At 42.2% G+C, this 17,874-nt stretch overlaps 1 protein-coding gene across 1 annotated transcript; it reads left to right on the top strand.

Annotated features, from left to right (window-relative positions):
* Positions 1-15,108: 15,108 nt before the first annotated feature.
* Positions 15,109-16,913, top strand: pdyn (prodynorphin; the record flags this gene model as incomplete). Its single annotated transcript, XM_079166868.1, has 3 exons — positions 15,109-15,200; positions 15,640-15,776; positions 16,350-16,913. Exons 2-3 carry the CDS (start codon positions 15,654-15,656, stop codon positions 16,911-16,913), a joined length of 687 nt encoding a protein of 228 aa, XP_079022994.1. The 5' UTR covers positions 15,109-15,200; positions 15,640-15,653.
* Between the last annotated feature and the right edge of the window lie 961 nt (positions 16,914-17,874).

Genomic DNA, 17,874 nt, shown 5'->3' with positions numbered 1-17,874 from the left:
TTTTTCTTGCCTAAACCTTAACATTGAAAACTAACGCTAGAGGGGAACCTAGATCGTGAATCTCAATGCAAAGGGGCACTGACCATCAGTGTGCGAGATAAAGGGGGTGTCGGGGGGTCAGAGACCCCCTGAAAGCCTCAACAGCAACATTTTGAGGGAGCTCTAAAATTATTAGACAAATATTTGTCACTTGCATTTGTCACTAAAATGTCTTTCTAAAGTTACCGATGCCCATCTGCTTTTTTCTTATTCATTTATTCTTATAACATTTATTTACAAATATAAATTGTGAATCAACATCCAACTTATATGGCAGGAAACTAAAAGAACTGTAAAAGTGAGCCTCGCTCCGTTTAGCTCTCCTCCAAATCTCATTACTCTGGTCTGACTTTAAGTGAAGACTTCTTCTGTGTCCGTCCCATGATTCATTAAATGTTGTCTGTGCTGCTTTTCAGCCACAATCACATGGGAGTTGGTTCACTATGACTGATATGTAAATCCTTCTGTGTCAATTAAAAAATATCGGCACACTGGAAATGTTCAAACCCATGTGTCTCTGTGTGTGTGTGTGTGTGTGTGTGTGTGTGTGTGTGTGTGTGTGTGTGTGTGTGTGTGTGTCTGTGCATGTGTGTGTGAAGTGAAGGAGTGTGTGTGTGTGTGTGTGTGAGTGAAGGAGTGGATTAATCATTTATTGAAAATACAGCAGAAATAAACAGCCACGTCCTTCAGGAGGTGAGCAGAAACATCAGTGTCTTATCGGGTTTGCTGGACTGGAAGCTGTTTCAGGTGGCTGGTGATCAGAGATCCTCTTCACTGGGTCATCTGACTGGAAGAGGACAGTTAAACACTGAAGAACCTGAGTCAAATAGAGTAGAAAGATACGGGTGATGTAAATGTCTAAAACCAGCCGAATATAGCTGCTTCATAAAAATAACCTATATTGCTGATTTGTGTCCCAGATACGTTGGCAAACCAAAGGCCGTCAGGTCTGGGTTCATGACATCATCCGCAGGCCCGCTGTGAATTTCACTGAGCTGTAGTCACTGTATCTAGCAAGACACACAGCTCTATAAACTCAAAATAAACAGGTTTGCTGTGATTTAATTGCAATAAACATGTAAAAACGATGCCAAATTAACTAAATGATGATATAGTCCACAACACGTCAAGCAAACAACTTTTAAAATGCTTGTTTTCTGAATGCAGTTTGGTTCGATCGGGGCTAGGCAATGCTAACATTGGAGCTGCTCCATCAACACTCAAAATAACATAATCTAGACATTAATACTGCAGCAACGTTATTGTTTATACCATAGAGGGTTGATGGTTTATACACATACATTTATACGTGCACAGTTTAATCCGGTCTGTTACAAAATGAGGTACTATCGTAGAACTTTGCGTGACCACAGACTACTACAGTATTTTCCCTCCAAATCTGATACAACAACATCTGGAGGTTTGTGACGACAGGAATAGAATCTCAATGCTGATAGGCTTTCAGACCAAAACCAAACAATGTCTTAGACTGTCTCTCAGACCAAGACCATTGGTTTCTACTGAATACATAAAACACCAAAGAAATATATAGTTTACAATTTCAGTAGGTTTCTAAAACAGCTGGTCACTAGTTTTTATCAAACGTTACTCAAACAAGAGGAACTACTGCATTTGTTGGACACTATTTTCAGCGGTGGAATAATCCACATTTGGTGCTCTCGTGCAGAGGTCCCCAACCTTTTTTGCGCCACGCACCGGCTTCATGTAAGACAATATGACCGGTATTCAACGTGTGGCGGATAAACACGACGAAATAAAATGATACGATCGGCATTAAAACAAATAAAAAATGCATAAATAAATACTACTCACAATAACGCTGAATCAGTGGAGCCCTGAGCTTGTTTCTCTGCAACGAGACGGTCCCACCTGGGGGTGATGGGAGACAATGACACCCGAAGTGTGTTCCTCATGTCCAGACTACTTCATTTTGTTTTGATTGCTGTCACTGCAGAACATCCTGCTTCACAAAGAGGATGTGTGAAATGGAAGCAGGGTTTTCAGTGCTTTAGTGGCGATCTCAGGATACTCAGCCTTGATTTTAATCCAAAACACCAGCAGAGTTGTTGTCTCAATATACTTTTAAGGCCACCGTCATTTACAATCTCCAGCAGCTGATCTTCCTCTGTCGCCACATATTCTGCAGAGCGGGCTTGGCGCGTCAGAAATACTCCTGATATTTAATTAGACTCCTGATATTGTCTGTTAAATGAAGCTTTTTCTTGGAAGTTGTAGGCTCTTCTTCTGTCTCCTTGCAAAGAAGCTCTCCAAAAGTGTTTTACTCATTTTTGCTAGTTTGCGGGCTTAATTTCTGAGGTAACCACGTGACCGAGACAAGCGTCTTGCCATGTGTCAAGGTGGATGAAATTGCGAGAGAATCCGGTTATTTTTCAAAATCAAACTTGAAAAAAAAAAATCAATAAAACGGAAATAATATAATATGTATTCTTTGTGTGCAGCCCGGTACCAGATGACCCACGGCTCGGTACCGGTCCGCGGCCTGGTGGTTTGGGACCACTGCTCTAGTGAGTATTTGTGGCAGCAGGACCATGTATGGACAAACAGAGCGTTAGACTGGTTTACGTCTTACCTCGCTGACAGAAGATGTCTTTGTGGGTGATTTTGTGTCTGTTACCTCTCCACTGTCTTGTGGTGTACCGCAGGGGCCTCTGTTATTTTCCCTATATTTGTTGCCTTTGGGACAGATTATACAAAGTCATAATGTTGCCTATCATTTATATGCTGATGATATTCAACTCTATTTTTCATTTAAACCCAGCGAGGTTTTCACAGTAATTAGGCTCCTGGACTGTGTCAATGCTATCAGAGACTGGACAGCAGAAAACTGCTAAAAACTCAAAGGCACTAAGACAGAGGTTCTGGTTATTGCACCAGATGAAGTTGCCCCTAAGATCAAGCAGAGTATTGGTCCACTCTCCTCTGCTGCCCACTTCAACCTGCATAATCTAGGGGTAATATTTGACCAATCAGTGTCGTTTGACCTCCATGTTAAGCAGCTGTCCAGATCATGTTTCTTCCACCTAAGAAATATCAGTAAACTGAGATCTGTAGTATCAACAGCTGAACTAGAGATGATTATACATGCCTTTATCTCTTCGCGCATTGACTACTGTAACACACTTTTCTCGTCAATCAGTGTATCTGCTCTCAACCGTTTGCAGGTAATCCAAAATGCTGCCGCCAGATTACTCACTAGGACAAATCGACGGTCTCACATAACCGTGATCTCTTTACAGTGATCTCTTCACTGGCTCCCTGTAGCATGTAGGATCCACTTTAAAATCCTCACCCTTACTTACAGAGCACATCATGGTCAGACTCCTACATATGTGGCTGAACTACTTCACCCATATTCACCTGCCCGCACTCTCAGATCGAACGTGTTAAACTATCTGTCTGTCCCACGCACTTGCCTTGAGAGCCGTGTTGACCGAGCTTTTGAGGCAGCTTTTGAGCAGTTGCTGATTCCGTGAATTCTTTCCAGAATCAGCTCAAGACACACTTGTTCAGACTGGCGTTTGTTTAAAACTCATGTCCTATGCTTTTATGCCATGTTTTAATTGTGTTCTTTCAGTTTTTTGTGTTGTCTTAAATGTTGGCCCTTACATGGTCACTTTGTGTTATTTATGCTTGTAATTCCACTCATGTTAAACACTTTGTGACTAATTTCTGGGAAAAGCGCTTTATAAATAAATGTACTTACTATGTGGGATCGAGTCCCAATAAACTACAGTGTGTGTTCATGGTGATGAAGGAACATGTCACCCAGAGCAACAGAGTGGCTCAATGATGTGTTTTTAATGGAAGCCTATGGTACAGAGGAAGACGCTCTATCAGGCTTTGATACTAACACAGTGTAGCCACATGTTTAGCATGGGCTACCTTAGAGTCAGTGATCCCTATGTACATTATTACAGCCTTGTATTTTACTATACCATTAGCCATATAAACTGTTAGCATCCCAGAGGAGGAGAGTTTGCATGCTATGTGGTTTAAATTAGATTAAAACTGGTTGATTCAATGTTTAAAGGACTGTACAAAATGTCCTTGATCCCTGCAGATTTCTTTTGACTGATTTTTCTCTATAGCCCCTTTCCCACTGGACAGAAAAAACATTAACACCCATTAACATTGGCTTTTTTCTTCAGTTTACAATCTGCATTCATTCCTGGCACACATAACTCTCTTTATCGGCTCCAGCTCCAATAGGCAGTGATGGAAACAGGACACCCGGGTGGACAGGCACATTTCTGCACTTATTCTGGCGTGATGCACTTTAAAGTGAATATATTATAAATCAAATCAACAGGGATTTTGACAATTATTATAATTACTACCTGTGGTTTGGTCAAAATAAACCCTTAGTTCACTGTGTAAGATGTGAAAAAGAAACAGCTGTTATATGGGCTCCTCAAAGCAACCAGACTCCATTGACAGAAACAGTCATTCCCTCAGGGATCATTGTAAAACACACTTTGTTCAAACTGGACAAAAACTAAATAACACTCGTCAAAACCATCTTTGTTAGTCCAACGATCACTAACTCTGGTTTGAGAGTTTGAAAGAACTAACAGATATAAAAAATGAAGTAACCACCGTATCATTTCCTCTGTTTGCTAACCCTATTTTCTTGGAACTTCCTTGGGACTTGGAAAGACTAAAATCAGCTCAACAACAAATGGAAATAATCCAGTTAGACTGGAGATTATGGAATGACCTGTCAGCAGGTCATACAGTTGGATTTTTAAATATGTTGATTAAAATCAACTGGAAAAGTTGTGAACCAGAATAGCAAACTGATGACTTACAAGAGGTAGTTTGGTTGTTGGGTCATTTTAACCATGTAAGTTTGAGAAAAGCACTTACAAGTTCAAAGAAGCAAATCTTCATCTTCCTCATTCCCAAAGTACCGTCCGAGGCAAAGAATCTGTGAAGCCCCTGCGAGAGGATCATGAGAAAGGTTGAATGACATATTTAAAGAGGCAAATGAAACCGTTTACTCATGTGGTCACCTCTTATGTAAAATGTTGTTGAAGATGAATGTGTCTAAATCAGCTACTCCAAGTCAACGGTTATTCTGCAGTTTTTCTACGAATAGGTTATCTGCTGTCTGCTGGACTGGTAGAAGTTCTGCAGCAAGCCTGTTTCACACACCGATGAACCCGAGTCTCCCCTCCCCACTTCATCCCGCTCCTGGATGATAACAAGACAAGAGAGCGGAAGTGAAGAGATGTTTGCTTTTCTTCTGAATGTGATTTGTGCTTCATTAAGGTCAAGCATTCGCACCAAAAATAGCACTGCCTTTAAAAAAAAAAACACACAAGGAGCTGCGGCAGTGTGGGCGTGTTGCTAACGGTGTTGATGTACACGTGGTTTGAAGAATGCATTGATAGTTAAAGGTCATTCCATATTGGTAACGTCACGCCGACAGTTACTTTCTCAGAGTAATCTGTAAGTGGCCAACAAAAAACAAGCTGGGTTAACACTGAGGATATTCCACTGTCACAGTTGCAAGTGTGAGATGACTAATTCACACAATCACAATTAGTATCGTTAGAAAAGCCCCAATACTGTCGATTAATTTATCTTCATCTCCTTATTGACCTCAACTGCAGAACTGTCTTTATTTGAAACAGGCTTTATTGCTCTGTTTTATATTTCATCATATTGTATTATATTATTAGTCTGCATTTCCACAGCAATAATTCCATCAATACAACAACAGACTGATGTGACACTCGTCATAAAAGGGACGACTGTGGCTGAGTGGAGGGCAGGGCCATCTTTCAATCAGACGGTTGGTGGTTCAAACCCTGGCTCTGGCTCCGGCACCACTAGTTGCAAGTCGATGTGTCCTTGAGCAAGACACTTAACCACGAAAATTGCTCCCGTAGCTGGGCCTACGGTATGATAGCATCTAAAATGTAAGTCGCTTTGGATAAAAGCGTCAGCTAAATGACTGTAATGTAATGTCATCTTCAGCTCTGAATTTATTTTCTGAAATAGATATACTGTTTTCATTCACTACTTCCACTTTGCCAGTTTCAGATCACTGTCAGTGACTATTAATGGAACTAATCATATCCATTCCATACCTCTCCATTAAGATAGTGGAACAACAGGAAGTGAGGGGTCTTTTTTTGCTCTGCAGGCTGATGCTGTTACAGGTCATTACACGTGTTGTAAGAGATTGTTTTGCTTGGTTTTGCATCTCATTTGGTCAATTTACGTCTCTTTGTGTTTGTTTTGCGTTTCTTTGTGGTTCATTTATGTCACTTTGTAGGGGTTTGGCGTCTCTTTTTTGTTGTTTAGCATCTATTTTGGTCTATTCATAATTTTGTACTGTGGTAGTACGGTGTCTCCTAATGGTAATTCTGTGTATCTTTGTGGTGGTTTAGCGTTGCTTTTGTTCAGTTCATGTGTCTTTGTGGTTTTTTGACCTCTCTTTGTGGTTGTCTCATTTAGGTCGTTTTGCATTTCTTTATGGTTGTTTGATCTACTTTCCGACCAAAAATGTTAATAGTAACATCAAGGTAGGTCTATTCAGGAATCCACTGCCTTATCTAGTTTGGTGTGTACACTGCACATACTCATACATGTTACGCAGGGGCGGGCCATACATTTTATACCTGGGCCTTCAGTGCTGTCCTGCAGCTGAAACACCACGTAATAACCTCATGATGGCACCACAGCTACGGTTATTTGTTTTTAGGGGTATAACAATAGACGAGGCTTACGAACCGAACAATACGTTTGAATAACACTAGTGCATTTGGAAAATTCAGAAGCTTAAATTGTGGGAAATGTAATGTTTTCGGTGGACTGTGCTCACGTAAGAGACAACGGGCTGTGACCTCTGAACCCGGAAAAATAACAAAAAACAGCTGAGGCCCCGCACTTCTGTGAGAATACGCTAAACTAGCTTAACAAACAATAACTCCGCGCATGACGGTATGCTTCGTAATTAACGGACAATGCATACAGTCCAAATCTATATAATTAACACAATGACAACAACAAACTCACAAGAACCAGTCACATATATTTATATGACAACAAAGCAACAAATCAATCCAGCAAACCTACAGCAACACGCATTCTGCTACACACTCGAGGGCCATTCAGATATTAGATGTGAAAAAACAAACGCAGTTGACTTACCAAATGCTGTTCACTTAAAGACAAACTCCATCCTCCTTTCTTTGGTGACAAAGAGTTTAATCCCACGGTTAAATCCCAACTCACAAATCCGTTTCTCCTCCTTCAGCCATTGAGTGTTAAAAAAACAAAGCTAGGTAAAAAAAATGAAATCTACACCAAACAAAATGCAAACAAATTCATAATTTCTTCCATATCTTTCAATTTGAACTCTTACTACTCCGACTAAGCCGCTGCTTAAGTTGCATTTTCCAATAGTCACGTGCTCGCCCACTGACCAATCACAGCACACGCTGCACCTCACTGCAGAGCTACACCTGAAAACTGAGCTGCACGTAATGCTGACGTACTTGTAGGTCCGCTAGAAGGCTCTGGCACGTCAAAGAATACGGTCAACATGTCAAACTAAAGATCTGATTGGTTGAAGACTATGACTATCAACAATATCGTCCCCATTCACTTAAACTGCAAAGGGATTCACTTGTGAGTCAGCAGGCCTCGGGCCTCTCTTCTTACCTAGAGACACAGAGGTGAAATCTGATTGGATAAAAGCTCTACTTAAAACAAGCTGCACTGGAAGCAGAGCAACTGAGGAAGACAGTAGCTGTGCAATGAGAAAATAAGAGAATGGGAAAAATATTTTTATAAATTATAATAAATTATAATTATAAAATAGCTATAACTTTGTGATTCTGTTTAGGCCAGCAGAGAAGGCCTTGCTGGCCCTGACGGCCCACCACTGATGTTACGTTGTGATTGCAGATGTGAGGTCAAAACGGGTCAAATAGCAAGTATTTGCCCAGGGCCCCTAACAGGTTGATCTGGCCATTGCATCTTATATGCAATTGGCCTGTCTGTCGGTCTGAACACCTCTACAGTGTGACCTTTAGGACATTGTTGTACAATATATTTAACCGGTGTCTCATCCACCGCATTACAGGTGAATGATACTCACTGGATCAATGGATAATAAATGACAGAAGTGTGTAAATATGATAGTCTAACACAGGAGCCAATAAATCAATGCTCCCTGTCACACAGTGCTTCAGCCAAGGTGACGCTGAGCAATGAAAGAAAAGATGAAGGACCACAAAGAAACATCCCACTCCAGGTTGCTTAGGAACCTTTTGGCCAAGTGACAAAAGCTCAATAAGAAAGAGATAACATGATTTTTAAACACTTCGCGGACGAGCCCTTGGAGAGGGCCACAGACGAGAAAGAAAACACACAACAGAGCTTCTTCATCCTATTTCGATATGAATAGAGGAAACACGAAGCACATTTTGTCACCGTGTATACAATATGTCCTGAACACAAGGTCGGCAGCAACAAGTTCTGTGATTCCACCTCATTTCTTTTGTCATTGATTCTTTTGAGTCTAAAAAAAACGAGATTTAAACACAACTAGAGCAATACAATGAAGAATTTCTAATTAAATTATTAAAATCCCTGTGAAACCATTTCTAAATCAATGAATGATGCCACTCCAATTACTTGCATACGTGTGATTTCCAAATGGTCTGACTGATATAATTAACGTTTTTTTCTCTTTATATCAGACCTGAAGAATTATTTGGTCATCAAATGTGGCATTTTGTGCAAACACGGCAATGGATTTGTTACTTTGGTTATTAGTGGGGGTTTTTAGCGTTAGTTCAGAAAAAGCACTTGACATCACAGTTACATCAGAGGTTTCATTGAGTCCTCTACTTGACATCCAATTCATGAAGGTTTACGGTGAGGACATTATAACCTGACACGTGTGACTGTTGCTCTGCTGCTACCCTCATGTCAATATCATTCCCTGCTGCAGCTGCTTCCACCATCACAACCCCCTCATGTGTTGTATTGAAGGGCGTAGTTGTGGTTTCAACATTATAACATATAAAGCAGGGGGGTCTAAGGGGTCCTCCCCCAGAACATTTTGAGCATTGAATGTTGGAATGGTCTGTATTTAAAGGAAAACACTAAATTTAGGCACCAGGTGACCAGGTTAAAAGTATAAGTAAGACTTTCAGGCAGTCTGAACTGCTCTCAAATATTTATTCTCCTGTAGATCGACTTTTGTCATTTAATGTTACCTCTGCTGAATAAACGGGTGCAACATTTTGGCTGTCGCCATCTTGGATTTTGGTAAATCTGATGAAACCATATATTTTGACGAGGGGGTGGAGCTGGAGAAGAGGAAGGCCCGGCGGGGTAAGGCACTGGGGTCCAGGCACCCTGAAAGCCGTTCAACAGTCCGGCATCAACCATGGAAAAAATAACCTGTATTTCTGCTTATTACGTGTTGTGGAAGTCCCAGATATCCCGGGAAACTAAATGCCGTCTTGTCTGGGTTTCATAACATACTCCAGAGAAGCTATGTGGATTTTATCTAGCTGTATTCACTGTGTCTAGCAAGCCACCCAGCTGTATATACCCAAAATAAACCGATTTTGCTGTGCTTTAACTGCAATAAACCGACAAAAAGGGACTCCAAAATAACTAAGTAATGATGCCGAAAATACTTGTTTTCTCAATGGAGCTCGGATCGATCGGTGCTAGGCTATGCTAACACTGTAGCAGCTCCTTCAACACTCAATATAACGTCATCTCGACGTAAATACGGCAGCATCTTTTTCATTATTTTTACCATATGGTTTACACACATACATTTATGTGTTCCTTCTCGTAGGTAAACCATAACTATACAAAGAATATCCCAGCATGAAGTCCAGTCTGTTCAACTAAAACGTATGTGTCAGGATGACATGCTGGTTAAAAAATTAATAGTTATATTTTCCAGGCACTCATCAATGTTTGTGTCGGGTTAAAGAAAAAAGAGTAGAACCAGGATTACCTGAAAAAAACAGAAATGCTGGACAAATGCAGCTTAAAAGGTATACCATGGTAACTATAGTAACTATTGTGTTCTATATGCTATCATTCCACCAGACACCCATGAGCGTTACTTTGTGGTGTCAGATTTTTTATCTCTCACTGTATGAACTGCATTCAGTGTGTTCAGGGTCAGTTCTTCTCTGTGCAGGGAGAAAGCTTACTGACTGCTGTAGAAGATGAAGAAGAAGAAGAAGAAGAAGAAGAAGAAGAAGAAGAAGAAGAAGAAGAAAGAAAGAAAGAGCTTGTCAATACGATGCACAAACTCACCTTTTGAATCCCCAAACTGTATCTGTCATATATCCATGGGCCAGGCAGTGATTAGTCACATCACACACAAGAACTTTCTGGCTGTAAAAAAAACAAAAAACTTTTTGTGATGATGTTCAAGGTTTTCTGAGTCAGATGCCCTTTAAAGATTTTCATCCCAGAAAGATCGACGCTCAAGCAAGTACCCCGATACAAAAAATGTTTTGTTTGTCTTACTAGCAGCCTTAGAAATTATGACTTTTGTCCATCAGGTGATGTCCATATAGAGCAATACATTCAACAGACGAATGTATTGCTATCAGGGTGGATAGATAGATCAACAACTACATTTGGACTTTATCACCAGAGATCAATCAACAGTCAACGTTGATTTCTTTTAACCATGACCATGATTGTTCCATCCATTTATTAACTTTCCGCTATCCAATGCCAGTTCGTTGGGCGGCAGGCTTAGCAGGGCATTCCATTTGTCTTTCTCCCCAGAAATGTTTTCTAGCATTTTATGGGACGTTCCCAGGCCAGACGAGATATATAATATCTCCAGCGTATTCTGGGTCTACCCTAGGGGCCACTTACCAGTTGGACTAGCTAGTAAAACCTCTAAAAGCAAGCATCCAGGAGGATGTACTCAGACTACAAAAAGAAAACCAGAACGCTTCAGACACCAAAATCGCGACCTGTTGAATGTAGAAAATGTTTATGGAGATTACAGTAGGGCTATATTGCTCTGGACCAAAGTGTTGGGCGGACTGACAGAGTGACTATGTTGGTGAATTAAATCCTCACGTTTAAGAGCTGCGTGTTTCGTGTGTTAAAAGGATGTGTTTTAATTGTAGAAGGTGTCAGCCCCCTGAGTACTGCTGAGCAGCACCTTCTACCAACTACAGGAATATAATGCCGTCACAGCGTAGTAAGCTATGACACGATGAAAACAGTTGTCATGGTAGTTAAAGAGATTCATTTTTATCTTGATGTGAAGATGTGAAATGAAAATGGATGGAATAAAAAGTGCAAACAGGATTAAATATCACATTGTCAACAATAGTGTAATGTCAGTGTAAACATCGGCAAACCATGAAATCATTTCTTATCTTGGAATAACAAATATGAAAAACAATCCAACTGAAACATTTGCTATCATGCCAGAGTGAAAAGCACTTGTGGACTGCACCAGTCAGTCGCCGCTCAGTCGCACGCCCAAGGTTTCTCTTCATTTGTCAACTAAAGCAAAGATACGGAGGTCCTACGGCGCAGCCTTGATCTATCAATGAGCTTTGAAAGGCTTCGTCCTTGAAATGGGACCAGGCCCCCCGATTGTCATGTGTGGATCATTTCACCGGGGACCTCCCACAGCGCAGCGCAGAGCGCTCACTGACCTCGCTTGCTGCTAATCTACTACACAAAGCGGCCTGAAAGCCTCTACCGACCACACGACACAGCACGAATGCAATGATGACACACGGTAGGCGTAGATTTGCCCGAGAGGCGAGGGAGGCGCGAGCATATTCCACTCAGACTTAAGAAATCTTTAGTGCCCGACAAGTGGTGCATCATAAAGCTGCGCTTCGGGAGAAAGTCAAAGATACAAGGCCAGGTTTTGCAGAACAGTCAGCATACCTCTTGAGTTCCAGGAAGCATTGTGCTTAAGGCGCAAGCATGCTTCATAGTTAGTGCTTATCGGATCGTTAAGCAATGTCCAAAATCTTCTTTCCATGGCCTCGAAGCAGGGGTAGCTGTGGCCCGATCAGTTTTGTAAGCTTCCGAAGCACAATCTGACAGTCATGCCAAGTTAACACAGGGATTGGTCAGGTGTGCAAAGGTATGAAAGTAAGCGGGGGTTAAAATTCTCTCTCAAGTTCTTGACAGAACTACTTTTTCATGCAAAAGGCCGAGTGCAACATAATGAATAACTTTGAGGAAAGAATGTCCAAAATTGTGCAGCGGTTTACCCGTGTGTTCAATTAATTGCATCAAGACTTTACTCCACCTTTGAGTTTAGCCATTTGAAACAGATACTGTACAAACACTTGTCTTTAAACGTGATAGGACGACACTTTGTGAGTTTAAAGCAAACCCAATGAATTATCACCAATACTGCAGTTCCCCTGGGTCTTACAGCCCAATACTTTATTGTTTTGGTACAGTCTCAGTGCTGTCATAAACCAGAAGACAGCAGACAGCTGTTTTCAGTGAGAAAGCTCTGATAAACCAGGCTTAAACCTCCGGGTCTAGAAAGTGAAGCCAATGCTGAAGTGCCTTATATTTGTATTCTTTCTAACGTCCATCAGAGGGCAACTCCTCTGGTTGTAAAAAAGAAGTCTGATTGTAAAGAAATCTATGAGAAAAAAGACCCTACTTCTATCATGATTTATTACCTAAACATTGTAAGCAGGGGCGGTTCTAGGTGGGGACCAGAGGGGGCCGGTTAAGTTAGGACTCCTCCCCTCCAGCCCCCCTAACTGGGGGGAGCAATTAAGGGTTCAGTGTCTTGCAGGAAGACTGCCTGTTTATGGTCTCAATTGCTATATTTCAAGTCTTCTTCAATACAGCATGGTGTTCATTTACTAATTATGGTAAATGTAGGATCAAATAGACCATAACATAGGGCAGTGATTTTCAACCGCTGTGCCGTGAGAGATCGCCAGGTGTGCCGCGGGAAAATGTCCAATTTCACTTAATGAGTCCAAAAAAATATTATTTAGTTGCTGCAAATACTTCGCCATTGTTGAGCGTCTGAGCTGCAATATAGTGGCTGGCTAAGTAATAATACTCTTCCATGCCAGTGGGGGGCAGTAGGTAGCGCAATAATGACTTTGTTAATTTAAAACAGTAGAATGAAATGACGCGCGGGAGAGGTTGTGGTGACGAGACGAACAGCGATGGAGAAATATTTGAAAAGGAAAAATGCAGACTCTGATCTGAACCCTGGACAAAATAACCCAGATGAAAAGCCTCGTAAGCATCAACACATTGAGAGACTTGTCATTAAATGGTCAGCATATATCGGGCCCTCAGTACAACGGCCCGCCAGAAAATATCATTGTTTATCATAACTGGCCCGCCACCACAGAGCTCCGGGACGAAAAGTGGCGATGTGAGCTGGCTTTATGTGCAACATAACGAAGCATCTCACTGTGCTAAACCTCCAGCTTCAGGGACGCGTGATCACAGACATGTGTGATGCAGTAAACGTTTCCACCGCTGTGTTCTCGACTGCGCATTTTGCTGATAACTGGGAGCACTTGGCACGGAGTTCACTCTGCGATTTGCCGAGTTTGTAGCTCAGAAATTTAAATTTGAACTGCTCAGTAATCCGTTTGCAGTTGAAGTGGAAAGAGCACCTGTGCACATCCAAATAGAGCTGATATACATAGTGTCCCTCATAACGCTATTGTACCGGTATATCATCCAATTCATTGACCAGATGGATATAAGAAGATTCTTTAGGAGAAGTGCAGCTCCGCCCAGTCAGTGAGAGAGAGCAGCAGGAGACTGACAGGGCTGAAGGAGCCGGTGTGATGGAGTTTTTTTGATTTTCTTCTATTGTGGTAGAAATGTTTAGGTATTTGTTGTCAGGCCTAGGCTATAGCCTAAACTAGATTATTTCATGATATTTTCATGTCAAGTCATAAAATTCTGTCTATTGTGTTATCATATACTGAACGCAAGCAAAACTACAGAGCAAAATCACACTCTGTGATTGAACCAATCTATGAACTGTCTGAAACAATGGATATACGCGGCCCCAAACGGGCCCCAAAAGAAATTGCCGCGCGCTACCCGCGAAAACATGCCACTCCGCTTGGGGCTAAGCCCCCCCTTTCTTTGAATCCTAGAAACGCCCCTGACTCCGCCTACTGTACATGCTGCTCAAACGCTCTGCATGTTTGGGAGCACATACCTGTGTGAGCAGCTTTTCTCTGTGATGAAGATGAACAAAAACCCACACAGGACTCGTCTCACTGATGCACACCTTCACTCCACATTGAGGGTTTCCACAGAACCTAACCCCAGATATTAATGAACTGGCAGCCAAGAAAAGATGCCAAACATCTGGCTCTGGTACGTATGCATAAAATAATGTAGCTACCTAAACATGTATTCTTTTTGCACTTTGTCCAATATCCCTTCTATCCTGTTTATTAAATGGTGACTCTATTTGGCCCTCAACGTAGTCCTATTGTTAGTTTAGTCCCTCTCTGAGGTTGAGTTTGACACCATGGCATAGATGCTGTATTATGCTAAAAGGTGTCATTTTGTAACGTTTTTGGTTGTTGGTGTGCCGCGGGATCTTTTAAATGTAAAAAGTGTGCCGTGCTCAGAAAAGGTTGAAGATCTCATTCATCGTGTTTATATCAAACAGTGTCTTCTATTTACGTCTCTCCTGGTTACTTTCTTTCAGTCTTACCGAAAAAGAGAAAACACTTTGTTCATTGATGTTCATTGTGTGATTTTTTTTTGACAGCCCAGGTTTCTGATCGAGGCCCCGAGAGATGGAATGATGGTGGTGGTGATGATGCGCCGATAGGATGAACTGCGCTACCGCTATACCTTCTCTGTGTGGGCGTTGTTTTCAAAAACCTCCCGAAGCGGGGAGGCGGTGGGTTTATTTACGCAGCACATTCCCCTCCCATTGGTCCCTTATTAGAATGCTCTGATGCGCCGCGGTGACACGACCGAGTCTCCGGCGATAAAAAGCGAAGGCGACAAGCCGCGCAGGAGAAACACGAAGAGTTGGAGGGCGGACGTTTGATGGTAGATGCGCCTCTGTGAGTCTTACTACGGCTGGAAGAATCTGTCCAACTCCTGAGGTACCGACTACACTCTTTTTTATAACTTTACTGTCTTTTGTGGTCTGAGTGAAGACACACTTCATATTTCTATTTTTTGTAACAAAGTGCTGACAGAAAGACTTGGCTTCGGTGCGCCATTACGCACTACGCACAGGTCCACATGATCAATAACATCGTGTGTTTTAATGAGCTATTATCAAAGCTGACTCAATTAAGAGTGTTTTCAGGAAGCAAGTCATTTTCTTGAGTAGCTACAAGTTAAGTTATGTCTACAGTCTGCGAGTCCTCAAAACCAAGCCGGTTCAATTCTGAGCCTTACCCAGACTCACTGACTGTGTTCTTTTTTGTGCGTGTGTGTGTGTGTGTGTGTGTGTGTGTGTGTGTGTGTGTGTGTGTGTGTGTGTGTGTGTGTGTGTGTGTGTGTGTGTGCGCGCGTGTGCGTCTTTGCGTGTGCCAGGGATCTGGTGAAGAATGGAGTGGTATGTCCTGGTGCTGATGCTGAGCTTGCCGCCCTCCATCCACGCAGATTGCTCCTCGCAGTGCGAGAAATGCGTGCAGCAGATCCTCGGCCCCGACGCCGCCTTCAGCAGCCTGGTAAGACCGGAGACAACTTAACACGAAGCACGGAGAGAGAGAGGTGGAAAAACTGCTGCTGTTTGGAGAATTGATTGGGTTTTAGTTGCATTCTTTTTTTTTGTCAGTTTCATTTTGAAATGATTGGCAGCGGACGCCTACATTGGAATTGGGTTAACTTCGGACGTCTGCTTAGTGATCCATGTTTAAACTTCCAAATTGTTTTCTCTTCAACGAAACTTCGTTTACTTTTTTTTGGTCTATTTCTATTTCCTAAATCCTAAAGTAAAACATGTCAAATGTGTCAGTGTGAATGAATGTATAGCCTCGTAGGCTTAATATGGGTTGCGTAAAACTGTTTGGATCCTTCTTTGGACAAGCAGTGTGTGGTGTTAGCACTTCAGGGGACTTCATTTACTTAAGGAGAAATGTAAGGAGGAAATTGGGGTTCAGGTAGTGTTCTTGGTTTCTCAAACTGACAGCAAAACCTGTTATTCAGCAAACTTTTAGCGCCACACATCTCCCTGTGTGTGTCTGTGTGCGTCTGTGCGCGCCGATATTGGTCTCATGCTCTTTTTCTCCTGTGTCCCGCAGTCGTGCAACGCCGAGTGTGAGGGGCAGCTGGAGAGCTGCGACCGGGTTCCGGGGCTGGCGGACTTCAGCCAGGACGAAGCGGCGGAGGAGGAGGAGAACCAGCAGGCGGACCTGGTCAAGCGATACGGCGGCTTCATCAAGAGGATCGACAAGAACAAGAACAAAATCTTCGCCTCTCCGTGGCGCGACAACTACGTCCTGAAGGCCGGGGCGCTGCCCAAGAAGTACGAGGACTTGCTTAAGAAGCTGGAGGAGAGGGACGCGGACGCGCCGCCGGACGCAGACGACGCCGCGGAGGACCGGGCGCTCCACGGTTACGTGAAGCGTTACGGCGGCTTTTTACGCAAATTCGGTCCTAAGTCAAAGAGGAGTAGCTCCGCCGAGACGGAGAGCCAAGAGCCCGAGGAGCTGCAGAAGCGCTACGGGGGCTTCATGAGGCGGATCCGACCAAAGTTGAACAACATGAAGTGGGACAAGCGTTACGGAGGATTTCTGCGCCGCCACTTCAAAATCTCTGTGCGCTCGGCCGAGGAGCCGTATTACTACGATGACTTGAGCCTATAGATGAACTCTGCAGGGGGTGAAAATAAAGAAAAACTACGAAGAACTTGTGCAGGTTCACTTGAAATGACACCATTTAACCAGAAAGTATCATATGCCTGCCTATAGCCTATATTGCTTACAGCCAGCTCGGTTGCCTTCTGTGTAAAAATAATTATCATCTGTGTGTTGTTGGCATCATCGTCTGTCATTCAATAAATGATGCTTGTTTAATAAAACCATGAATAAAACCACTTTCCTGTTTGCCAACGACTCAAAACGACTTGACTGATTTCAGCCCTCGCGCCAAACTCCCTTCAGCATATTGATGCTTTTATTTTTCCTTATCGGCGGACTCATACCTGGACGTGACTAGACTGTCTTAAATAAAATAACAAGATATTAAGATACTTAAATTTGGTATACGTCATAATGGAATTTTAAATACTTATTTATTTTTTGTTAATCCTACATTTGGTTCATATTTTATGTGTATCCTTCATTAAAGGAAGGCGTGTGACATTTTAGTAAAATAATCAATGCCTACGTTTGTGCCAATTTTTCTCATAACTGAAGTGAGTTTGAAGATAAATAATAATAAACTTAAAACAGTAATGATCATACTACCATAACATTTGGTAAGGTAAAGCTTTTGGCTAAGCAAATACAAAGTTTAAATATACCCGAAAACCAATATGGCATGGTTCGATTATTCAAACGTTTCTACAGGTATGCTTCCTTTTTATTTACAGTTTCTGTCAGACGTTTGTTTTCAACATTTTTATAACGAAATATCCTGCAAAGCCAAAATAAAACGCGTTTCCCGTTTTCCCATTATTGGCGTCCATCAATCTAAACCGATTCAGAGTCCGTTCACGCGCTCCTTATTATTTGACCGTGATCCAAAATCAATCACATTATTGTGCGTAAAGAGTCCAAGAGGCACTGCTCAGGAGACCAGGAAGCTCAAATCTGAAGCGCGGAC

The sequence above is a fragment of the Pholis gunnellus genome (assembly GCF_910591455.1).
Source record: "Pholis gunnellus genome assembly, chromosome: 2".
Lineage (NCBI taxonomy): Eukaryota > Metazoa > Chordata > Actinopteri > Perciformes > Pholidae > Pholis > Pholis gunnellus.
Note: the sequence above shows the minus strand (reverse complement) of the source record. Positions and strands in the feature narration are given on the sequence as shown.